At 41.2% G+C, this 26321-nt stretch overlaps 1 protein-coding gene across 15 annotated transcripts in view; it reads right to left on the bottom strand.

The window, feature by feature from the left end:
• Positions 1-26321, bottom strand: part of EMCN (endomucin) — a 187676-nt gene that overhangs the window by 40999 nt on the left and 120356 nt on the right. For 7 of the 15 annotated variants that reach the window (XM_045019565.1, XM_045019563.1, XM_045019570.1 and 4 more), the window contains 6 exons: positions 26056-26103; positions 23759-23812; positions 20860-20913; positions 18080-18133; positions 14571-14618; positions 7744-7812 (listed from right to left, as the gene is read on the bottom strand). In XM_045019565.1, coding sequence (XP_044875500.1) covers positions 7744-7812; positions 14571-14618; positions 18080-18133; positions 20860-20913; positions 23759-23812; positions 26056-26103 — 327 coding nt within the window. The remainder of the gene's footprint in view (positions 1-7743; positions 7813-14570; positions 14619-18079; positions 18134-20859; positions 20914-23758; positions 23813-26055; positions 26104-26321) is intronic. The other 8 variants (XM_045019572.1, XM_045019573.1, XM_045019568.1 and 5 more) reach the window with 3 other exon arrangements.

The following is a 26321-nucleotide window of genomic DNA, read 5'->3' as shown; positions in this document are numbered from 1 at the left end:
AGAGTGGGATCAAAATAAACATACAGATCTACCTACATATTACCCGTCCCCAAACCCTACTTTAAAAGAACATTACTAAAGTTACAAAGTCAAGCACACAGGAGTCAGGAAATGCAACCTTAATTTGGCCTTCTTGTACATATGCAGTTTTTGTGTGTAATTTCCTAGGTTTTTAAAAAAGCAAATTGAAAAAAAGAGGTTTCAGAGTAGCAGCCGTGTTAGTCTGTATCTGCAAAAAGAACAGGAGTACTTGTGGCACCTTAGAGACTAACAACTTTATTTCAGCATGAGCTTTCGTGAGCTACAGCAGCTCACTTCTTCGGATGCATAGAATGGAAAAAAAGAGAAATCCCATCATGTGGCCTCATATTGACACCCACAGGGTTCAGCAGAAGGGTTGAAACCTTGAGATCCATCACAAAGATCTCTGCTGCATGCTGCCTGGACACCAGGCTCTATCTATTTAGCTTAACACAGAGATGGTTAAGGGGTGACTTGATTACAGTCTGGTAAGTATTTACCTGGGAAACAAATATTTAACAATGGGCTCTTCAGTCTACCAGAGAAAGATATAACATGATCTAATGGCTGGAAGTTGAAAGTAGACAAATTCAGCCCGGAAGATGTATTTAAAAAAAAAAAAAGCTTAATTAACCATTGGAACAACTTATCAAGGGTCGTGGTGGATTCTCCATCACTGGCAATTTTTAAATCGAGATGTTTTTCTAAGAGACACACTCTTGGAATTATTGTGGAGGAAGTTCTTTGATCTGTGCTATGTTGGAGGTCAGACTAGATAATCACAACGGTCCCTTCTGGCTTTGGAATCTATGAATAATGCATACTGCTGTTCTGACAGATCTCTGGTCACTTTAGAGACAGACAGTGAAGCAGGGGCGGCTCTAGCCATTTCGCCGCCCCAAGCACAGCGGCATGCCGCGGGGGGCACTCTGCCAGTCGCCGGTCCCGCGGCTCTGGTGGACCTCCAGCAGACGTGCCTGCGGAGGGTCCTCTGGTCCCGCGGTTCCAGTGGACGTCCTGCAGGCGTGCCTGCGGATGCTCCACCAAAGCCGCGGCACCAGCGGACCCTCCGCAGGCACACCTGCGGGAGGTCCACCGGAGCTGCCTGCCGCCCTCCCAGCGACCGGGAAAGCGCCCCCCGCGGCGTGCCGCCCCAACACGCGCTTGGCGTGCTGGGGCCTGGAGCCGCCCCTTCAGTGAAGGGCATTAGAGGACTCTGAAACTATTTAAAGGGATACTACCCACTTTAGCAGCCCACCTTAGCCAGGGATTACAAAAATCACCTAACTCATGACCATTATTATGAAGTATCTTTTCCAGATGTGATCTGCATTCTACCAAAATAGAAAAGAGAAAATAGAGAATAGTGAAGAGAAGGGGGAAAAAAAAAGAATTGGGATCTGGGATCCCTACCCTCTCTCTTTTCCTTCCATCTCCAGTCAAACAACTGGCCTGTTTGTTCTGGAGGTGGCTCAGCAGTGGTATATAAACCCACATGTTCAAGGTGGCCAACGCAGTAGATGTTTTCAGTTTGTAGTCTCTAAATATCCAGCCAACAGACAGGTGTTTGGAGGGGTCATGCACAGCTGTTTTACAGAAAGAGAGATGGGAAGAAAGGCAGGAGTAAAAGATACTGTAGTTCTGTCTGTTCCTAGTCAACCTCTTCCTTTGGGGCTGTAAATTAGAGGGGCAGATGCTCTGTATAAATAATCTGGGAAGACGTCCAGATTCATCATTGAAAAATGAAGTGTACAACATTGGCTGCACTCAATCCTTGTTGGGTGGTGAGTAAAACAATTTTTTTGGCACAACTGACCACAGTTTGGTTTGAAAATACCTGACTCAATCAATTCAGAGATGGTTAGAAGATTGACAGATGGTGAAAGAGACCAATAACTAACCTCCTTCCATTGTATTCTCAAAGGTCCTCTACCTAAATAGCCTCAATAGCCTGTAGTTTACTTCTTCAATTTTGGAGGGCAGCCACATGAAACTGATACACAAGCAAAACAAATGCTTAAAATACAAACCTGGCAGATTTCTCAGAGGGGATTATTGCCATATAAATCAGAGTAGAACAGAGAGTCTTATAAATTCCTCATTGGACTGACCATACTTTTCTGTCTAGATCTATAATTATGTAAAACAAAACTTTGCTACATTTGACATATCCCAACCTCCTCAATTGATTGTCACATGCATCTTGTTGCTCAGAAGTTGCAGCCACTGCAGTAGCATTAAGATAAAGACTCTGATAAGAGTTTCTGTATAGTAGTTTGCTTGTGTACATGAAGGATCAAACCCTTGTGGCCTCACTCACATGAGTTGTCCTGTTGGTTTTAGGGAGATTACTCCTGTGATTTAAGTGAGTGGGATTTGGTCTGATCTGTACAATGAAGATACACATAGTTGTAGGGGGTCAATTCATTTGACTATATCTTAAATCAGCCTATAGTAGGGATCACTTAATCCTAACACCCTGCTTGGTGGATCTACCCTCATATTGCCTTAACCTACGGAGTCCATGAGTCCTTCAGGAACCATCTCATGCATCCTTTGGTTGTTTAAATAAAAAAATAAAATGGCACGCTATCTGGTATTGCTCATATTCAACTGGATTCTAATCCACCCCATAAATATCCTTCATCCGCTTAAAAACAGAAGAATGATTAGCAGGATGTGCTAATTTGCTCAGCTGGAGGCATCTCAGAATGTACCATTTGTCTATTAGTGTGTATATTATGAGGAAGGGTTAAAGTAAGGTGAATGTGTGCGAGAAGGGGGCAAGAGTGGAGCTTGCTCCCTTTTGCTAAAGGCCATGGGGAGCTCCCCTTCCTGGCTTGGGTAAGCAGAACTATCAGAGCCCTCATACTCCTGGGTTGGCTGTTTCAATCTACTTTAATCACTACATTACAGTATTATTGGTCTCTGATATTCCTTGAAGTTCTTATATAGGCTCCCCCACTCATTTCAGCTGCTTTCCAGCTCTCTCAGATGTGCCTCCCACGGCCTAAGCTTTCTGGGAGAGCTAGCTGGAAGCTGTGAAGAAAATGTAGTTTCTGCAAAAATACTTTCAATGGGAAAATTTCAAGTTTGCAGAAATTTGTTCCATTTCCTTTTGGGAAAAATCAAAACAACAAATATTTTGTTTCAAGTTGAGTAAAGCTAAATCAAACTATTTTGGTTGGTGAGACCAAATCTTAATATTTTATTTTGGATCAATTTGATATTATGTTTGTCCACCTGAACTGCCCATTCTCCTGGGCTGGCCTACATTGCCCATGATGCACTGCAGTCTCCCATACGCTTGAACTGCAACAGTACATTATGGGAGATGTAGTCCAACCAGAGAGTCTGGCCCCTATTGGAGAATGGGGGCCTGAAGCCTTATATCACTGGAAATGGAGACCCCCCAGCTTCTCAATGAGATACACAGCATTTGTTTTAGCTCTAGAGGGGCACTAGATAATGAACTGTAAATTCACATGATTGTTAAAGCTATTTAACGGTTTCTGTGGGGTCCTTGATCTCTGAACAATTGGATTCATGGTAACTTTACAGGAGGAGAACTACAAAAATAACCAGTAACATTTCTAAAAAAGCTCTAAAACCTATACACAGTGTATGATGAGATGGGGTCATATGAAGGTTTTACTGGTACTTGTTCACTGGTGGCGTTGCCACTCATGGGTCTGTGGCTGTAGTGGGGGTGTATTGCCTCTTCGAGACTAAATGAATCCCCAGAGCCATATCTCATTGAGGTGATTCTTCTGCAAACAGAAGCAAGGGACAAAGGTGTGATTGGAAAAGCAATTCCAAGGTGGCTACTAATTTTACTTAGGGCCCAATAAAGGAGTCTTAAATGTGGAAAGGGCAAGACTCCTTTCTCTCTCAGCCAGACAGCTGGAATCCTGGGAAAAGTAGTCCCCAGGCTGATGGGGCTTCATAGCAGAGTAGCAAAGCAGAGTTTTCTGTGTTTACAAAAACCAAAAAAAGAATAAAAAACTTTCCTCGCAAACTTTACTATAGAACATAATTGTATAAATAATTTAATACACTCCAACATCTATCAATCCATTGTTTCAATTTCATTTTAACCTGTAGAATTTACCTGTGTTATTTAAAAAAAAACCCAAATACCCTTAATTTAAAAATGGTGATTTATTTGTATTGCATTATATCAAAGTTGAAGATTACATATGGGGCATGACATATTTGCCAAAGGCTGTCAAGCAAACCAGTATATCAGAATAATTTCCAACAATGTATGTGCCTTGTGGCTCTTGTCCCAAACCCACTGAAATTAATGAAGACTCCCAGGGATTTCAATGGACCTTGGATAAGGTCCTTTAAAAATGACCAAAAACATCCTTGCTAAAAGGCTGATGATTATACATTTTCTTTAGTGACCAAGTAAATATTTCATTGTATAGAAACATTGGACAAGATGAAGTACTGTGTTTACATTCCAGTTTTATACCTGTGTATAGCAGAGTCACACTGGAATAAGACAGGAATAATGCAGTGGTGAATGAAGTTCATCGTGTTTAATCTAATCATATCAAAGAGCTACAATCGGCCCATAACTTAGTTTCATGCTCAGCAAGTGCATCTCTCTCAACAGATATACTTTATAGGGCTCCAACCAGAGAATAAGCCGTTTATGGGAGATCTCAAAGGTGTTAGCTACTCTTCCTGGAAAATACTACCACTCCTCCATCTCTAGCCAAAGTTCAAGATTTCATCCATATTTTGTTGCAATTTGAAAATCCAGTGTCACTTTCCAGTTTTCATTATCAGTTTGCCATCATATTTAATAAAATTTTATCAGCTGCTCAAAGGATAGGACTTTCCCCTCTCCAAGGAAAGAAAGCAAGTGGTGGCTCTTACATCTTACTCTGCAGTAGGTACTATGGAAAGCAAGCAGCAGTGATCTCCAAAGCTACAGCTAAACAACTTTTAACAGATCAGTTCATAGCATCCATGTATGTGGTGATCCATCCGCTTTGAACAGCTGCTGAAGGATTACTGAGATCTGAAACATATGCATCTGTGTTAAGCTGGAGCTCACATCAGTTGTTATATTTCTATTAGCCAATGGAGGCTAGGGCTCTTTCTTACTCTATTCTTGGAGAATCTAGTCCGAGTTAGAACCATTTTCTGCTGGAAGTATATAAGGCTAGGTAATAGTGCCTGCTCGCCTCTAAGAGAGCTGATTTTGAACTGTGCTGACAGCAGCCTGGATTGATCTTGGACTCTTGTATAATTTTTTTCATTAAACTTTAACACCAAAGTTTGTGGGCCAAATTTTCCTCTTAATTTACATGCAAGCAAAACCATCATCTTCAGTGGATTTGTACAGGGTGTAAATGATAGCAAAATTTGGACCAGTAGGCATTAAAAGAAACCCAAATAGGTAGTTTGTGATTCCTCAACAGACAGTAGAGGTAAACCAGACAGAAACATTGGACTCATCAGACCATAACAAACCCACTGTCCATCTAGTCTGTCATCTACCTTCAGCCATGGCCAGTACCTAATGATTCAAAGATGAAACCTCCACACCAGCCAGTTGTACCGAGTGGCTCATGTGCTGCTGGGGTTACAGTGACATGGAATCCACTTGCCCATTTAGCTAAGGGTGGCTCCAGGGCCCACACACAGCTGTAATCCCACAGGGATCACATGTTCCAAGAGTCACCTCACTACTGGCAGCAACCCAGGTCTAAGGACTCTACTCATATTTAGTTGCTGTGAAAACAGATTGTTCTGGGAAACATGTATATTCCACAGTGGAGGAACAGTGAGAGAACATAATCTTCATTTATTGTTGTTGATACAATTTATTCAGCATGGGCGAAATTCACTCCTGTATAGAGGGATGGCCAAGGTACTGTTATGAGCTGGGTGAAACAGAGTTAAAAGCTCCTTGAGACTGGGCATGAATACACTCTTCAATTACCAATACTGTCAGGATAAATTAATCACAAGCCCCCCACCCCAAGACAAAAGTGGTTCTCATCCTGCCCAAGAGTTTTGGGCAGAGGTGTTTTGCTGAGCATTGTCTGGGTAAGTGTGTGCGTGTGTTGGGTCAGGGTGAAGGGGAAAGGCAGAACACGCAGAAACACAGAGGAGAGAGAGAGACACACACACACACATACACACACACTCAGGGGCAGACCACACAAGTCACTGTAGGTGCAGTTGAAAGCACAGCATGGGACCCTGGAAGAAACCTGGGGAGAGGTTATTTGGGTCAGGAGTGCTGCTGGAAAAGAAGCTTGGGCCTGTGAGCAATAGAAACTATTTCTTGTTACTTTGATTCCTACTGCATTCAGAGAGACACAGGACTTGGTACATTCTTTGTAAATAAAACTGCATCAAAGGAATACCTGAGGGTATGTCTACATTTAAAACACTGCAGCTGCACCACTGTAGCACTTCAGCATGGACAGTACTTACGCCGATGGGAGGGGTATTCACATTGGCATAGGTAATCCATCTCCCCGAGAGGTGGTAGCTAGGACAACAGAAGAATTCTTCTGTTGACCTAGCACTGTCTACACCGGGGGTTAGGTCATCTAGCTACATTTTTCAGGGGCAAGAATTTTTCCCACCCCTGAGAGATGTAGCTATGCCAATGTAAGTTCCTAATGTAGATCAGGTCTCAGTGCCACTAATTTTAACTCTGAACTGGAACGACCTATTAGACCCGGAGTTTTTGGCTAGCTGCTCAGGTCAGAAGTAGGGATGTAAAATATCAAATGGTTAAACTGTTATCCGGTAAGTATTAGGGTTACCATTAACCCACCCTAACTGTTAAACCCCGGCGTGCTGGCTGGAGCGGCTCCAGCCCTTTAATGGGTTAGCCAGTGAAATGATATATTTTTTATCGTTTGAACAGCTAGCTATTTAAACAATATTTACATCCCTAGTCAGAAGGGGTACTTATGCCTTGCTTAGAACCTGACGTAAAGCCCAGTGCAGTTATTTAGAAAGAATCCCATTAACTCCAGTGGGCTTTGGATCAGGCCCTTAAGCTTATACTGAGGGCTGAAGTGGGCACAGAGTTGTTCACAGGCCCTCTGCACTGGACCCCACGTGAGCCTAAAGAGGCAACCTAAGGAGGAGATTCTCTTAATTCAATCTGTAATTTCCTTTACAGTTAAATCTCAACAGCCGATCTGGGGCCTGAAGCAGTATCTAAGCCTTGCGTCTAATACACAGTATTTGGATCTCCCTACACAGATGGAGATCTTGTGCCAATCCTCTAAAGAGGCTGACTCATTCAGATATAGCCAGTGCTTATAAATGGAAGAGCTGCACTGAGCCTGCTAAAGATTTGGGTTTTGATAAAACCCATAACTCAGATCTATAAGAGACTTAATTTGATGTAGGAAGTAGAAGGAGACAGTGTAAATCTGAGTTCTCTGCTTATTACAATGCCAATGTTCTGTAATAGAATCCCCTGCTGGTTCCTCTTGGGCACTCAGTGATCCAGATCTGCCCTTCCCACTGACACATCACTGCAGTAATTCATCATGTGCCTATTCCGCCAGCTGCAGAAAAGATTTCTGCATGCTTAACAGGAGGAGGCTGAATTCACAGCAAAGCATCACAGCAGAGAAAGCAGGTTGCTGCTGTAAAACAGAGTCACATCATCGTTTAATGGGTCTGTTGTCAACAGTTGATTATAAATAAGATTTTAAAGGGATGCCTTACCAGCCGTCATCCAAGTGGAGTCTGATGTTGCCGTCACAGAACTCCCTGGCAGTGATTCAGTTTTCCCTGCTGATATTTTGGTAGGATAAATGACAGTATGTTAACCACTGTTCTCAACACATATTTGTCAAAGGAATAATCAGCAGGAAAGCAAGGGGGAAAACTAGAGCTGTTCTGTAAATCTGCTTTCTGAGCATCAGGTTTTCCTACTACTTGTGTCCAATAGCCTTTCATTTTCTTTTAATGAACTGAAATTTTACATATATGCTCCCTTGATCTCAGGGTGAATTACCACTTATCTTATATACAATCCACATGCATTTCAGTTTTTCCACATAGTGCACTTAATTTCCCTCCCTGCAGGCTGCTAGCTAACTAGTTTTAGACTAGATATTAGAATCACATCAAATAGGCCAAAAATGATTGTGAAGTGCAGAGAACATCGAAACCAAAATGATCTGTGTGTAAAAAATGGCAGGGCTCCAAGTGGCAGGGCTTTATAAGTAAGATCATCACATAATAAGCACCACCCATTAAGTTGCAGACAGGATGAGGGTGTGTTGGGTGGACAGGGAAAATCATATCAGTTGAAATAGTCCTGAATTAAAATGTCAGCACCCATTTCAATTCAAATACCTACAAATTTTGAGGCCCTATATCTTTGGGCCTTTTCCAGCTCAAGGCCATCTCTATGTATTAATGTATGTTTTGCTTATGGACTATACCACTCACCAGACTTCCCCCACTTTCTTTCTTCCTTATTGCTTCAAAATATTAAAGAGGTTTCCAAGCCTAGCCTACTCCAGGATATCAATACTGGCCACCACCTGGAACTAAGCTGCACAGACAGGAATACTTTTCCTCATCAGCATTTCCTCACATACCAGGAGCCCTACCTGTCGGTATGTTTTAGTTCCAGATGGCTGTGCTGCACTGATACCCTTGAGTCAGGAACCTCTATCAAACCGAAAAGAGCCACATTAGTGATTTTTGCTTAGGGCTTTTGACACTTTCTCCCACACTTCAACAGCTTCTGCACTGGGGATGTTTTAGCCTGTTGTTCACCCATGCTTTCTGCAATAACAGCACCTGAATGGCTGGTCAAAATATAGTGGAGAAGGAAGACCGAACGCATTGGACTGTTCAAAAAAAGGCAAAGCCTGAATTTTGATGCATACAGAATCTGAAGCTGTAACTGACAAGTAAAAGAGAGGACTAATTTTCAGGCCCAAAGGGTGGGGACAGGGAATAATATTGTCACTATTGTTAATATTGTTAAAATTGTTACTCTTCCCTAGCCTAAATTATTCTTTGAAGCAGTTAAATCCATTAAATTATAGAACACAGATTTATGTAAGAAAAAGAAGCCTTGGTGACTTATACCATTTAAAACTAGACTCGACAACATTTTGGAGAATATGCTGGGAAGCCATCACGCACTATTAGGGTGCTGGACTACACGACCAAATAAATATTTCCATGTTTAAGTTCTATGATAACTTTAAAAAGGAATATTTTAAAGGCCCCAATTCAGTGAAGCACTTAAGCAAGTGATATGGTAAAGTCCTTTCCTATTTGGTAAAGCATCTAAGCCTATGTAAAAAGTGCATCCTTCAGTGTTTTGCTGAAACAGGGCCAAAGTATTATTCTAGCTTTGAAAAGTAATGGTGAAAATGGCACCTTCTTACTCAATAGATCTGCTCAGAGTCACATCTATTTACTTTAAGGACAAAAGTTTGTACTGAATTTAACTCCCTTTTCAGTCAACACAGCTGAGGGAGAGGCAGCTGGTTTCTATTCCTGCTTGTTTGTAACAGGGTCAGCTCTGCAGCACCCTGCCTCCATTTTCCTCTCAAAGCTCCTTAATAAATGCCACGCTGATCTGTTCTGAGCCAGTACTAGAACTGTGTAAAATCTGGGCTTTATTGTTTACATATGGGAATGCTATTCTGGGACCACTCTGATCACTTTATATGGTCATGTCTTGATTATCCACTTTCTTTTAAAAAACAGACAAACCAAAGACCTTATCATCCCACCTCCTCAAATTACAAGATTGTTCAAATCCAGTGCATTGGTTCAAAGCCATCTCTCCCATAAAAATAAAACATTTTAGTGTCTGAGCCACTGGAGTAGGACTTCATTATGGAGAGGTTTACTGTGGAATGAAGTATCTGAGAAGTAAACTTAATAGCTAAGAGAGCACAGGGCAGTTTCCCTAATTTTACCACCATAACTACATTCTTTGTGCTCTCTACAGTTCCACACTATTGTTTAGAAATGCAGCCTCCAATGGGTTCAGCAGTTGGTCAGCAAAAGTTATCGCTTATCACTACTAGTTTTGTCACTTGCTTCTGTTATTGATGATGGTGATGTAGTGGCCTGTGTTGGTTGTTGTGAAGAGCTGGTCTGGGAAACTGGTTCCCAGATAACATTTGAAACAACTGAAAGAAAGAACATTCAAGTTCTTTATTCCCCACCCCCCGTAAACACATGTAGCTTCTCTATCACATATCTCTAGGCCCACTTGCATTAATAGCTTTTTAAAAACACCATAATTCATCTAAATTGACAACATTGGCAATACTGAAAGAACTCCCCTCTCCACACAGAAAACCAGCAAACCAGAATACACCACCCATGCTCCCTAATAACTTACTCCACTAAGGAAAAGCCTATCTAAATACATGGGGTAAAATCCTAGCTCCACGGAAGACAATGACAAAACTACCATTGATTTCAAAGGGGGCTGGATTTCACCCATTAACTTGGCAGCATATGAGGGCTGCTTGCCAAGAGTGCCCCTGTGACATTTGGGGGTTTATCTGGGATTTCCCACTCTGGAGTAGGCAAAGAACTGGAGAGAGAAGATGATGAGAAGGAGTGGCGGATTGGGCAATATGGAGACATTCCTGTGCTGGGTAGTTGAGCAACAAATGGAGTTAAAGAAACCCCTTCAGGCGTTTCAGATGACCCAGTGCACTGAGAGATAATCCTTGTTTTCCTGGCCAACAGAACAACAAAGCCTACAGCAATTTATTGCAGGCCAATTGCAGGTGCAGCAACAGCTCCTAGAGAAGCTGTTGAGTCCCTCAATAGGAAGTGATATCTAAGTGATGGACACAGGCTTGGGCAAAATGGGCCCAGTGAATGATCCCAATGGCTTTTTGTTTATGTTTGAGAAGGTGGCTTTGGGAGCAGGCTGGGAAAAGACTGTAGGGGGCTTCCGATTAGTTCCCTATCTCTCAGGAGAAGCTCAAGCTGCCTACATGGTGCTGAACAAGCTGCAGATTAGGATACCATAAAGGCAGCCATTTTAGATCATATGAGTCTGTTGGCAGGATGAAACAGACAAAGGTTTCAAGCAGCAAGCTGCACTGCACAAAAGTGATTAGACTGGACCACTAGGCCAGGTGACCAAAGACCATTATTTTGGAACAGCTGTTGCAGAGTCTCCCTGAGGTCACCAGGGTTTGATGCAGGGGCACCAACCTGCTACTTTAGAAGCTGCCATTAAACTCACTGTGGAGTTCATGGAGGCTGTAGTCCCTAGTAAAACAAACTGTCCATGTAAAGGGCATGACCCAGAAAGGAAAAGTGGGGAACAACCAACTATAAGGGTGGGGGGGGGGAGAGGAAGGAAACCCTGCCCACAAACTGTCAAATTGTTTGTTACCAGTGTTGGGGCTCCAGACATCTGAAGAGGGACTGCCCCTACATGGACTGTAATCTTGCTGAGTTCTGTGGGTGGATGGAACCTTTGGGAAGCAGTCAAAACAATCGCGTACCGGCTCCATGAGAGTTGGCACAGGGGAGCAATGAGGGGCAAGGCCTTGTAGATTCTGACACAGGGTGCTCGTTGGTTAGGAGAGATGGGATGAAGCCCTACTGGATGAAGCTGGGGGAAAGACTGAAACTAACGTGCATTCATGGGGAAGGGAAAGTCTGTCCAGTAGCCAGGATGTCTCTGGAGGAGATTTGGGGAACATTTTGGTGGAAGCAGGGGCAGATGGTCAGGACATGGCCCAAACCTGTGTTAACTGCAAAACATTTGAGCCCTTTTCCTTTGAGGAAGAAGAGAGATGCCCAGAGAAGCAAATGGCTAGAGAGGGAAGGACTGGAGCAGGTGAGATGACAAGAAAGAGGCCAAGAAACCAAAGGAAGAAACAGGACAGACTAGACAAGAGACAAGCTAAGAACCAAATTCCTGGGGGAGAACCCCAAGGTAAAGGGGTATGAAAAGGGGGAAGAAGTAGAAGCAGATGAGTTAGATGAAGACGGCGAAAGGCAAGGCAAAAAGGTTGAGGGCTGGAGAGATCCAGAAGCAAGGGCAACAGCTTATTGACATCCAGGGTAAGGTGGGTAATATTGTAGATGGGGGACTTCAAAAGTGGGCAAAAAGTCTGATGCAAAAGGTTGCCCATGGTGTGACGACAGATGGGCAGACACTCAGAGGAAGAGGCTGCCCCTCCATCAGAATGTACCTTTTACAGATGGAAAATGGAGAGGGCGTCTATAAAGATTTTAGAGAGCCAGGTTAAAGAAATCTTGCACATGGGAGGGGACAGCAGCCCCTAGAGGAAAGAAAGGGCCCAGGGAGGAAACATTTTTTTAAAGGGGGAGAGGGGAGGTAAATGACAGAATGGGAGTAGCCTATGACTGGCTCACATGGGCCAAATTGGGAGATAATTTATTAGGACTGGATGATTAACCAGTTAAAGGGATTCAGGTCATCGGCTGGGGCTGTTAAATGGGAGAGAGGGAGGCTGGAAGAAGGGCAAAGAAGCTCAGGATCTCAGAGAGGTGAGACCTCTTATTCCCCCACCCTGTGCCATCGGGGTATGTTGAAGCTTGAAAAAAGCCTTAAGGTGATGAGACACGAAGCTGCATAAGACATAAATGAAGTACACTGTGGTGAATTTACATAAGTGTGTGTGAGGACTGCTTGCAAAGGGAAATCCAGGGTGAGGAGCCCACCCTGCGACACTTACATTGATTTTATACCTAATGTAAGACCGCAGAATTCATTGCAGCTGTTCATGATCAGAATCAGGCCCTTGATGTTTACTGAAGTGAAAGACTTACAGTTGGCAAGGGAAAGGCATATTGCAGACTGTAACTTTGCCAATGTAACTCAACTCCAGCTAGCTACAATACCACCTGTTATTGCAACCTTAGGTCTCTCTGGAGCACAGACTGCCAACTGTACTGGATTTTATGATCTGAGAAATTTTCCTCATAGGGGTCCAATCCTGAAGTCCTTAGGCAAAATTTCAATGAGAATGCATCTCATTGATAGTTTTAGCTGACCAGGGACTGAATGGCGACTTCAGGAGTGGACCCTGCATTTGGAAAGACTCCAAGTAAGAAGGAAAAAAGATGTATGTTAAAATAGGTTAAAATGAAAAGCAGTACGTTTCTGGGGGGTGGGTGGGAAGGGGGGAGCTCTGCTCTCACCGACACTGGTGTAAATCAAAAGTAACTATTTGCTTCAGTGGAGATATGACTTTTTATTTACATTGCTGAGAGAGCAGAATTAGACCCAGTGTTTGCACCCATGTAAATAGATAAGACATCATCTGGAGGACTGATTAATATTTATTCTTTGGAGATTCTGGGATTGCTTACCCTAGGGAAAAACAACACAAAACCAACTTGGGAATTAAAAATAGCTCTGGTCATGGGGGTGGTAGGATCAGATAAACAAGTTAAGTGTCCTTTGTCCTATTTGAAATCCACAGGACTGATTGACAGGATGCTCAATCTGGCAACATAAATAGTCTGAGCTAATTAGTAAAATGAACTCAGTAGGTTGCAGCAGTCAGTCTGACTACTGACCAGTAATGTTGGATGTCTTCTGCAGGCTGAATTTTTCCTGAGAGGAGGGGGGAATGTTTAGTGAAAATGTTCAGCCATTTCCAAGAACAAGCCTAGGGAAATAGTTTTGTTGTTTTGCTCATGTTAAAAAATTCTGGTAATCTTTTCTTTAATCAGCTGTAGCACACTTAATCTTCAGAGCAAGGACTTGAAATTTGGCAGGGAATGCCTGTTTTCTCAAGGATGTGCCTTTTTCCATCCTCATGAAAATTCACCAAAACTTGGCCTTTGGAAAAAAAAAATCACAGTTCATACATGCTTAATAGAGACTTCTTCAGTTTTAGCAGCTGAAATCTCTGAAAATTCCATCCTCACTAGATAATCCATCCCTTCACAGCTTCTAAGGATGACAGACTTTGTTTTTTCAGTTTGCTTTTTTTAAAAAGCAAAGAAATTGCATTAAAATACCCTACATTAAAAGAACGTTATTAGGATTGCAAAATTAAGCCCTCAAAAGTTAGGAAATGCCAAAATTAAGGTTGCCACTACAACCTTAATTCATCCCCACTTGTGCATATGCATTATGACACAGTCTTTAACTGCATGATCACATAGTATTTTTTCCACAGAACTCCTGTGTCATTCAGTGCATATGCTGGACTTGTGTTAGGGACAAATCAGAGTTGTGTAGTGAAGGAAACTGTTGTCTGTGGGACCCCTGCGCATCCATCCTGTGCAACAAACAAGGCAGGAATCCAGTGGAGAAAATAGTATGCAGTCATGTAATTAAAGACTATATTATAACGCATACGCACAATTAAGGTTGCACAGACAGCTCGGAGGAGTTCAGCACAATTTTCTACTGACATTTATATTCCAAAACCAAAAAAAATCTTCTTTAAATGCATGCTCAAGTTTGTGGTGTAGAGAATCTCTCTCATTGTCTCATATGCACAGCAGGTGATAGAGACCGCTGAATCCCAGGCAAAGTGAAAACATTGAGAGCTTACCTGAGACATTTGTACTACTGTTTATAGTAATGGTTGAATCACTGGAAACTGAAAAGTAATATAAAGGATTGTGTTAGTGCAGACATCTTCCAGGTCTGTTTGGTGCTAAAATATGAAAGTTAATAATGTGCATACAAAGCATTTGTAACATTTAGGATCCTAATGCTTTCCCTTATGTTTCCAAAGATGTGCAGGATTTAGCTATACCACTCTGGCCTGGTCTATGCTGGGGGTGGAGGGTCGATCTAAGATACGCAACTTCAGCTACAAGAATAGCGTAGCTGAAGTTGACGTATCTTAGATCGACTTAGAATCACTTACTTCGCATCCTCGCGGCGTGGGATCAACTGCCGCTGCTCCTCCGTCGACTCCGCTTTCACCTCTCACCGTGGTGGAATTCCGGTGTCGATGGCAGAATGATTGGGGATCAATTTATAGCATCTACACTAGACGTGATAAATCGATCCTCGATAGATCGATCACTACCCACTGATTAGTACAAGGCCTGATAATATTCAACATTTTCATGAATGATCCGAAAGCAGATATATCATCAGAGCTGAGAGAATTTGTGGATAACACAAAGATTGGTGTTATGATGGGGCCAGGGTAAGCATACAGAGCTATTTGATAACATGATAAACTGGGTCCATTTGGATAAAATGCATTTTTATATAACCAAATGAAAAGTTATTCACCTAAGAACAAGCAATACAGGCCAAGTCTACAGAATGGGGGTCTGTATCTTAGAAAGCAATAACTTAGAAAAGGATTTATGTATGGGTCATAGTAGTCAAGCAACTCCACATGAGCTCCCAGTGCGATGCCATGGTAAAAAGGGCTAATGAGATCCTTGGATGTATAAAAAGGGGAGTAGTAAGTAGGGAAGTGATTTTACTTCTGAATACAGCATTGGTGAGACCAAATCTCGAATAGCATATATAGTTCTGGTGTCCACATTGTAAAAAAGATATTAAAAAATTGGAAAGTGTGCATTACAAAGCCACAGAAATGGATTGAGTGCTGGAGAAAATGCCTTAAAGTGAGAGATTTAAAGAGCTTATTAAAAAGAACGTTGTATGGTGACTTGATTATAGTGTGTAAACGACATCACGGGAAGAAAATACCAGGTACTAAAGGGTTCTTTAATCTAGCAGAGAAAGGGATAAAGAGAACTAAAGGCTGGATAGAATAGTAAATATGGCAGGCGACCAGCCTGGCTTAACAGTGAAATCCTTGCTGATCTTAAACACAAAAAAGAAGCTTACAAGAAGTGGAAGATTGGACAAATGACCAGGGAGGAGTATAAAAATATTGCTCAGGCATGCAGGAGTGAAATCAGGAAGGCCAAATCACACTTGGAATTGCAGCTAGCAACGGATGTTAAGAGTAACAAGAAGGGTTTCTTCGGGTATGTTAGCAACAAGAAGGTGGTCAAGGAAAGTGTGGGCCCATTACTGAATGAGGGAGGCAACCTAGTGGCAGAGGATGTGGAAAAAGCTAATGTAAGCATTGCTTTTTTTTTTTGCCTCTGCCTTCACAAAGAAGGTCAGCTCCCAGACTACTGCACTGGGGAGCACAGCATGGGGAGGAGGTGACCAGCCCTCTGTGGAGAAAGAAGTGGTTCAGGACTATTTAGAAAAGCTGGACAAGCACAAGTGCATGGGGCCAGATGCACTGCATCCGAGGGTGCTAAAGGAGTTGGCGGATTTGATTGCCATTGGCCATTATCTTTGAAAACTCAGGGTGATCGTGGGAGGTCCCGGATGACTGGAAAAAGGCTAATATAGTGCCCATCTTTTTAAAAGGGAAGGAGGAGGATCCGGGCAACTACAGGCCAGTCAGCCTCACCTCAGTCCCTGGAAAAATCATGGAGCAGGTCATCAAGGAATCAATTCTGAAGCACTTAGAGGAGAGGAAAGTGAACAGGAACAGGCAGCACGGATTCACCAAGGGCAAGTCATGCCTGACTAACCTAATTACCTTCTATGATGAGATAACTGGCTCGGTGGATGAGGGGAAAGTGGTGGATGTGACTTTAGCAAAGCTTTTGATACTGTCTCCCACAGTATTCTTGCCAACAAGTTAAAGAAGTATGGGCTGAAAGAATGGACTATAAGTTGGATAGAAAGCTGGCTAGATATTCAGGCTCAACAGGTAGCGATCAATGGCTCCATGTCTAGTGGGCAGCCTGTATCAAGCGGAGTGCCGCAAGGGTCGGTCCTGGGGCCGGTTTTGTTCAATATCTTCATTAATGAACTGGAGGATGGCGTGGATTGCACCTTCAGCAAGTTTGCAGATGACACTAAACTGGGAGGAGTGGTAGATACGCTGGAGGGTAGGGATAGGATACAGAGGGACCTAGACAAATTAGAGGACTGGGCCAAAAGAAATCTGATGAGCTTCAACAAGGACAAGTGCAGAGTCCTGCACTTGTTACGTAAGAGTCCCATGCACTGCTACAGATTAGGCCGCAGTTCTGTAGAAAAGAACCTAGGGGTTACAGTGGACAAGAAGCTGGATATGAGTCAACAGTGTGCCCTTGTTGCCAAGAAGGCTAACAGCATTCTGGGCTATATAAGTAGGACCATTACCAGCATATCGAGGGACATGATTGTTCGCCTCTATTTGGCATTGGTGAGGCCTCATCTGGGGTGCGGTGTCCAGTTTTGGGCCCCACACTACAAGAAGGATGTGGATAAATTGGAAAGAGTCCAGCAGAGGACAACAAAAATGATTAAGGGGCTGGAGCACATGACTTATGAAGAGAGGCTGAGGGAACTGGGATTATTTAGTCAGCAGAAGAGAAGAATCAGGGGGGATTTGATATCTGCTTTCAACAACCTGAAAGGGGGTTCCAAAGATGATGGATCTAGACTGTTCTCAGTGGTAGCAGATGACAAAACACGGAGTAATGGACTCAAGTTGCAGTGGAGGAGGTTTAGGTTGGATATGAGGAAAAACGTTTTCACTGGGAGGGTGGTGAAACACTAGAATGGGTTACCTAGGAAGGTGGTGGAATCTCCTTCCTTAGAGGTTTTTAAGGTCAGGCTTGACAAAGCCCTGGCTGGGATGATTTAGTTGGGGATTGGTCCTGCTTTGAGCAGAGAGTTGGACTAGATGACTCCTGAGGTCCCTTCCAACCCTGATATTCTATTATTCTATGGAAGCTGAAGCCAGAAAAAATTCAAATGAGAAATGAGCCAAATATTTTTAAACAGTAAGGGTGATTAATCATTGGAACAAGCTACCAAAGGATGCATCTATTGAGGTCTTCAGATCAAGACTGGATGCTTTTCAGGATAATATGCTTTAGCCAAACACAAGTAATTGGACTCAATACAGGGGTAGCTGAATGAAATGTAATGGCCTTTACTACATACTCGGTCAGATAAAAAGATCTAATGGTCCCTTGTTGTCTTAAACTTCAAGAATCTATGAAACATCATTGATTAATGTGTCTGTTCTAAACAGATTATAAATAAGATTATAAAAGGATGTAGTCTTACCTGCAGTTGACTTATTGCTATTGGATGGTGGAGTCATAGATGAATTTTCTTGTGCTGATATTTTGATAAAAGAAACACTATTAGTAAGTTAACCACTGTTATGAACAGATGTTGTCAAAGGAATAATCAACAATCCAACAAGGGAGGAAAAGTGGAGTCATTCTGCAGAGCAGCTCTCTTTGGGCAGCTGGTTTATGGATTAACCTTATCTTTTAAAATTGTTTTGTGCATTTTGTGATTCCAAGAAACATTTTGATCTCTTTTGGAGTGTGTTTTCTAACAGCCTCCTTAAAGACTCCTGCAAATTTTGCAAGTGCATCTATTTTGTGCATTCAGTTACCTGTGAAAAGATGCCTCTGCAAATTTTGCTTGCATAATTAAGAAGTTTGTTTCAAACTTTGACCTCATATCTTTTCTTTTAACAGGTTTGTGTAAAGATTGTGTTCATTTGTGTAACAGCTACTAAACTACTAAAATTATAGCAACTAACTATGGGGTGTTGAATATATGTAGTCCTGGGCATATCTTGATCTGCTATATTCCTGGATTCCATTCTGAGTGGAGAAGCTTGGCTTCTTGTATTATGGCCAGATAAGTAATTGAATATGAGTCCTTGGGAAAAACCAGGTAGGAAGCATTCAGAAGGAAACACTTTCTTTGCTGGTCTCTTCTCTTTGAACTACATCCCAGTAGGGTGCACACTGGCATTATACTGCTTGAATCACCATCATTCTAATGAGATGTAAAATGTTAAGTAGTGAAAAATCTCACAGCACTCTTCAGAAGGGCAAGGATATTAACCTAACTTCAACATTCTGGCCAAATCCCCAGGTGGATATAATCTGCATCCCTGAAATTCCCTCTCTCATTCAGTATCACATTCTTCTCTTCCTCTCCTAAAATTGAGATATTGTGTAGTTTTACAATATGCTTGGGAAAGATTTAGCACATTTCACCAAAAAAATGACTGCCTTTCAATCACAGTACATAAGGCCAAATTCTGCCCCCCGCACTCAAGACACACCATGTGTCTGTCAGTTTGTATCTAATTGTAGAATTAGTCCAACAATTTATATAGAAACTATAATTTGTTACATTCAGTCGTTGTGTCAATATTCTCTGATTTCCCCTGACATTTTCCTCTTGGTCACTCAGTGATACAGTTCTGCCCTTCCCGCTGATACATTACTGCAGTAATTCATCAAGTATCTACTCAGTCAGTTGACTTTGGGGTTCTTCTGCAGAAAAGATATGTGTCTGATTGGCAACAGCAGAACCAAATTCACAAGAAAGCATCACAAAACAGAGAAAGAGGCTGCTGTACAGAACAATGTCAAACAAACCTGATTTCATTTTTTGCTGAAATTACAACTATTCCTGATCAACTCCAAGTGTGGACATTCTTATTCCAGAATAAGAGTGCTTTATTCAAATTAGTTTAGTACATGGATTAAACTAAATTGAAATAAGGCACTCTTATTCTGGCATAAAAGCATCCACACTTGGAAATAGTCAGGAATAGTTAATTGGCTTTAAATACATATCCTGCCTATTTCCAAAGTAAACTTTCATGTGTAGATAAGCCCTTAGACTTTTGTAAGGCATTGACTTAGTACTGCACCACATTCCAATTAAAAAATTAGCACTATAGAATACCAATAAAGCATGTGATAAGTAGCTAAATGACTGGTCTAAAAAGTTAGTTCTCAAAGGGGAATCATCATCAAATGGTGTGCTTATTGTTGGGTTCCCCATGGATTAGTACAAGGCCTGATAGTATTCAACATTTTTATGAATGATCCAAAAGCAGATACATCATCACAGCAGATAGAATTTGTGGATGACACAAAGATTGGTGGTATGATGTGGCCAGGGCAATCATACAGAGTTATTTGATCACATGATAAAATGGGTCCATTTGGATAAAATGCATTTTAATATAACCAAATGAAAAGATATACACCAAGGAACAAGCATTACAGGCCATGTCAACAGAATGGGGGTGTGTATCCTAGAAAGCAATAACTCACAAAAGGATTTATGGGTCATAGTGGTCAAGCAACTCCACATGAGCTCCCAATGCGATGCCATGGTAAAAAGGGCTTCAATGTATAGACAGAGGAGTAGTAAGTAGGGAAGTGATTTTACTTTGGAATACAGCATTGGTGAGACCAATACTGGAACAGGATATATAGTTCTGGTGTCCACACTGTAAAAAAAAAAGATTAAAAAATTGGAAAGTGTGCATTACAAAGCCACAGAAATGGAGTGAGGGCTGGAGAAAATGCCTTAAAGTGAGAGATTTAAAGAGCCCATTAAAAAGCAAGTTGCGTGGTGACTTGATTATAGTGTGTAAACGCCTTCACGGGAAGAAAATACCAGGTACTAAAGGGTTCTTCAATCTAGCAGAGAAAGGCATAAAGAGAACCAAAGGCTGGAAGCTGAAGCCAGACAAAATTCAAATGAGAAATAAGGCACACATTTTTAAACAGTAAGGGTGATTAATTATTGGAACAAGCTTCCTTTGGTAGCATCTATTGATGTCTTCAGATCAAGACTGGCTGCTTTTCTGGATAATATGCTTTAGCCAAACACAAATGATTGGACTTAATACAGGGGTAGCTGGATGAAATATAATGGCCTTTACTATATACTCGGTCAGATAAAAAGATCTAATGGTTCCTCGTGCCCTTAAACTTCAAGAATCTATGAAACATCATTGATTAATGTGTCTGTTCTAAACAGATTATAAATAAGATTATAAAAGGATGTAGTCTTACCTGCAGTTGACTGAATGCTCTTGAATGGTGGAGTCATAGATGAATTTTCTTGTGCTGATATTTTGATAAAAGAAACACTATTAGTAAGTTAACTACTGTTCTGAACAGATGTATGTCAAAGGAATAATCAACAATCAAACAACGGAGGAAAAGTGGAGTCATTCTGCAGAGCAGCTCTCTTTGTGCAGCTGGTAATACTTTCCTTTGATGGTTTATGGATTAACCTTATCTTTTAAAAACTGCCAATTGTTTTGTGCATTTTGTGATGCAAAGAAACATTTTGATCTCTTTTGGAGTGTGTTTTCTAACAGCTTCCTTAAAGACTCCTGCAAATTTTGCAAGTGCATCTATTTTGTGCTTTGAGTGACCTGTGAAGAGGTACTGCTGCAAATTTTGCTTGCATAACTAAGAAGTGTATTTCAAATTTGACCACATACCTTTTCTTTTAAAATGTCATAGTTACATTTGTGTAACAGCTATTAAACTACTAAACTTGTAGGAACTAACTATGGGGTGTTTAGTATATAATCCTGGGCATATCTTTATCTCCTCTAAGTGGGCTATAATCCTGGATTCCATTCTGGGTGGAGAAGCTTGGCTTCTTGTATTATGACCAGATAAGTAATTGAATGAGAGTCTTTGGGAAAAACCACGTAGGAAGCATTCAGAAAGAAACTCTTTCTTTGCTGGACTCTTCTCTTTGAAAAACATCCCAGTAGGGTGCACACTGGCACTATGCTGCTGGAATGATCATCATTCAAATGAGATGTAAAACGTTAAGTAGTGAAAAATCTCATAGCACTCTTCAGAAGGGCGATGATATTAACCTAACGTCAGCATTCTGGTCAAATCCCAAAGTGGATATAATCTGCCTACCTGAAATTCCCTCTTTCATTCAATATCACATTCTTCTCTTCCTCTCCTAAAATTGGGATGTTGTGTAGTTTTACGACATCTTGGGAAAAATTTAGCACATTTCACCAAAAAATAGACTGCCTTTCAATGACAGTACATAAGGCCAAATTCTGTCCTCAGATACACACACACACACACACACACACACACACACACACACACACACACACACACACCCTTTTAATACGAGTTTGTGCTTGTGTCCATCTGTATGTATCTAAGAGTAGAATTAGTCCAATAATTTATACAGAAACTATAATTTGTTAGATGCAGTCACCGTGTCAAGAGTCTCTGATTTCCCCTGACATTTTCCTCTTGGATACAGTTCTGCCCTTCCCACTGATACATTATTATAGTAATTCATCAATTATTTACTCAGTCAGTTGACTTTGGGGTTCTTCTGCAGAAAAGATGTGTGTCTGATTGGCAACAGCAGAACCGAATTCACAAGAAAGCATCACAAAACAGAGAAAGAGGCTGCTGTACAGAACAATGTCAAACAAACCTGATTTCATTCTTTGCTGAAATTACAAATTTGGTTAATCTGGAAAAGCTATTCCTGATGAACTATTCCTGATTAACTCCAAGTGTGGACACTCTTATTCCAGAATAAGAGTGCTTTATTCAAATTAGTTTAGTACATGGATTAAACTAAATTGAAATAAGGCACTCTTATTCTGGCATAAAAGCATCCACACTTGGAAATAGTCAGGAATAGTTAATTGGCTTAAAATATGTACCCTGCCTTCTTCCAAAGTAAACTTTCATGTGTAGATAAGCCCTTAGACTTTTGTAAGGCATTTGACTTAGTACCGCACCACATTCCGATTAAAAATTAGCACTATAGAATACCAATAAAGCATGTGATAAGTAGCTAAATGACTGATCTAAAAAATTAGTTCTCAATGGGGAATCATCATCAAATGGTGTTTTTATCATGGGGTTCCCCATGGATCAGTACTAGGCCTGATACTATTCAACATTTTCATGAATGATCTGAAAGCAGATATATCATCACAGCTGATAGAATTTGTGGATGACACAAAGATTAGTGTTATGATGGGGCAGGGCAGTCATACAAAGCTATTTGATGCATGGGTCCATTCGGATAAAATGCATTATAAGATAACCAAATTAAAAGTTATACACCTAGGAACAAGCAATGCAGGCCATGTCTACAGAATGGGGGTCTGTATCCTAGAAAGCAATAACCTAGAAAAGGATTTATTAAGGATTTATGGGTCATAGTGGTCAAGCAACTCCACGAGCTCCAAGTGTGATGCCATGATTAAAAGGGCTAATGCGATCCTTGGATGTATGAACAGGGAAGTAGTAAGTAGGGAAGTGATTCTTCTTCTGAATACTGCATTGTTGAGACCAATACTGGAACAGTATATATAGTTCTGGTATCCAAATTGTAAAAAAAAGATATTGAAAAATCAGAAAGGGTGCATTACAAAACCACAGAAATGGTTTGAGTGCTGGAGAAAATGCTTTAAAGTGAGAGATTTAAAGAGCTTATTAAAAAGAAGGTGTGTGGTGACTTGATTATAGTGTGTAAACGCCTTCATGGGAAGAAAATACCAGGTACTAAAGGGTTCTTCAATCTAGCAGAGAAAGGCATAAAGAGAACCAAAGGCTGGAAGCTGAAGCCAGACAAAATTCAAATGAGAAATAAGGCACACATTTTAAAACAGTAAGGGTGATAAATCATTGGAACAAGCTACCAAAGGAAGCATCTATTGATGTCTTCATATCAAGACTGGATGCTTTTTGGATAATATACTTTAGCCAAACACAAGTGATTGGACTCAATACAGGGGTAGCTGAATGAAATGTAATGGCCTTTACTATACACTCAGTCAGATTAAAAGAGCTAATGGTCCTTTGTTGCCTTCAACTTCAGGAATCTATGAAACATCATTGATTAATATGTCTGTTCTAAACAGATCATAAATAAGATTATAAAAGGATGTAGTCTTACCTGCAGTTAAATGAATGGTTTTGGATGGTGGAGTCATAGATGAATTTTCTTGTGCTGATATTTTGATAAAAGAAACACTATTAGTCAGTTAACCACTGTTATGAACAGATGTCTGTCAAAGGAATAATCAACAATCAAACAAGGGAGGAAAAGTGGAGTCATTCTGTAGAGCAGCTCTCTTTGAGCAGCTGGTAATACTTTCCTTTGATGGTTTATGGATTAACCTTATTTTTTAAAAACTGACAATTGTTTTGTGCATTTTGTGATTCCAAGAAACATTTTGATCTCTTTTCGAGTGTGTTTTCCAACAGCCTCCTTAAATACTCCTGCAAATTTTGCAAGTGCATCTATTTTGTGCATTCAGTGACCTGTGAAGAGGTACTGCTGCAAATTTTGCATGCAGGTCCGCCCGATCGCGGCTTCCACTGGCTGCAGTTCGCTGCTCCAGGCCAATGGGAGCTGCTGGAAGTGGCGCCGACAGAGGGACTGGCCACCATTTCCAGCAGCCCCCATTGGCCTGGAACAGTGAACCGCGGACAGTGGCCCGGCCTGCCAGGGGCTTTCCCTAAACAAGCAGTGTCCCACGTTTGGGAAACACTGCCCTAGGGAAAAACAAAACAAAACCAACTTTGGAATTAAAAATAGCTCTGGTCACGGGGGTGGTAGGATCAGATGAACAAGTTAAGTGTCCTTTGTCCTATTTGAAATCCACAGGACTGATTGACAGGATGCTCAATCTGGCAACATAAATAGTCCGAGCTAATTAGTAAAATGAACTCAGTAGGTTGCAGCAGTCAGTCTGACTACTGACCAGTAATGTTGGATGTCTTCTGCAGGCTGAATTTTTCTGAGAGGAGGGAGGGAATGTTTAGTGAAAATGTTCAGCCGTTTCCAAGAACAAGCCTAGGGAAATAGTTTTGTTGTTTTGCTCATGTTAATAAATTCTAGTAATCTTTTCTTTAATCAGCTGTAGCACCCTTAATCTTTGGAGCAAGGACTTGAAATTTGGCAGGGAATGGCTGTTTTCTCAAGGATGTGCCTTTTTCCATCCTCATGAAAATTCACCAAAACTTGGCCTTTGAAAAAAAATCACAGTTCATACATGCTTAATAGAGACTTCTTCAGTTTTAGCAGCTAAAATCTCTGAAGATTCCATCCTCACTAGATACTCCATCCCCTCACAGCTTCTAAGGATGACAGACTTTGTTTTTTCAGTTTGCTTTTTTTAAAAAGCAAAGAAATTGCATTAAAATACCCTACATTAAAAGAACGTTATTAGGATTGCAAAATTAAGCCCTCAAAAGTTAGGAAATGCCAAAATTAAGGTTGCCACTACAACCTTAATTCATCCCCCCTTGTGCATATGCATTATGACACAGTCTTTAACTGCCTGATCACATAGTATTTTTTCCATACAACTCCTGTGTCATTCAGTGCATATGCTGGAGTTGTGTTAGGGACAAATCAGAGTTGTGTAGTGAAGGAAACTGTTGTCCATGGGACCTCTTCTTCATTTGTTGTAGAAGTTGGAAGGTGTGTAGTGGATGAGGCAACTATTTGCAGGAAGAGAAAGGATGGTCCCATGGTTAATACAGCTGAATGCTGCTCTGGAAACTGGATTCTATCCCTATCTCTGCCAGAGTTCTTGTGTGATGGCAGGCAAATCACTTAAACTAAACTTTTTATGGGCGGTTACTAATTGTGTGTTTCTCATTTACTGGCTGCCCAACTCAAGACCCTGTAGTCCAATTTGCAGAAGTGCTGAGTGCTCACAGCTGCAACTGAATTCAGTGGGAGCTGTGCTCTGACATATGAAATGCTACATAATATTAAGAACTCTGAAAGATCATGTTCTAGACAGCTCAAATTGGGTACCCAAAATTAGTGGATATTTTGACCTTAATCTCTCTGTGCCTCTGCTCCCCATCTGTAAAATACAAATAATAACACCCCTTCATCTCACATAACAGTTGTAAAGAGAGATGAATAAATGATTGTGAAGCCCTCAAATACTATAAGCCCTCAGATTGCCAGAGAAAAGCCCATAAAGAAATTAATAATTCTGTCTCCAGAGCATGATTTCAACAGTGTGCATGGGGCCATACATTGATCAATGAGGATAAAAGAAAATATTGAATAACTGCTCATCAATTGGGCAATATCCATCCTTTGCAACAAATGAGGCAGGGATCCAGTGGAAAAGATAGTATGCAATCATGTAATTAAAGACTATATCATAACGCATATGCACAATGGGACTGAATTAAGGTTGCACAGTGAAAACCTTGAGAGCTTACCTGAGACATTTGTACTACTGCTTATAGTAATGGTTGAATCACTGGAAACTGAAAATTAATATAAAGGATTGTGTAAGTGCAGGGCTAACTTTAAAAAAATAAGGAAATTAGTTAGGGAAGTGGATTAGACTGAAGAACTTGTGGATCTAAAGGCCTGGAATTACTTCAAGTCAAAGTTGCAGAAACTATCAGAAGCCTGCATCCCAAGAAAGGGGAAAAATTAATAGGCAGGAGTTGTAGACCAAGCTGGATGAGCAAGCATCTCA

This window comes from Mauremys mutica, chromosome 5 (genome assembly GCF_020497125.1).
Source record: "Mauremys mutica isolate MM-2020 ecotype Southern chromosome 5, ASM2049712v1, whole genome shotgun sequence".
Lineage (NCBI taxonomy): Eukaryota > Metazoa > Chordata > Testudines > Geoemydidae > Mauremys > Mauremys mutica.
Note: the sequence above shows the minus strand (reverse complement) of the source record. Positions and strands in the feature narration are given on the sequence as shown.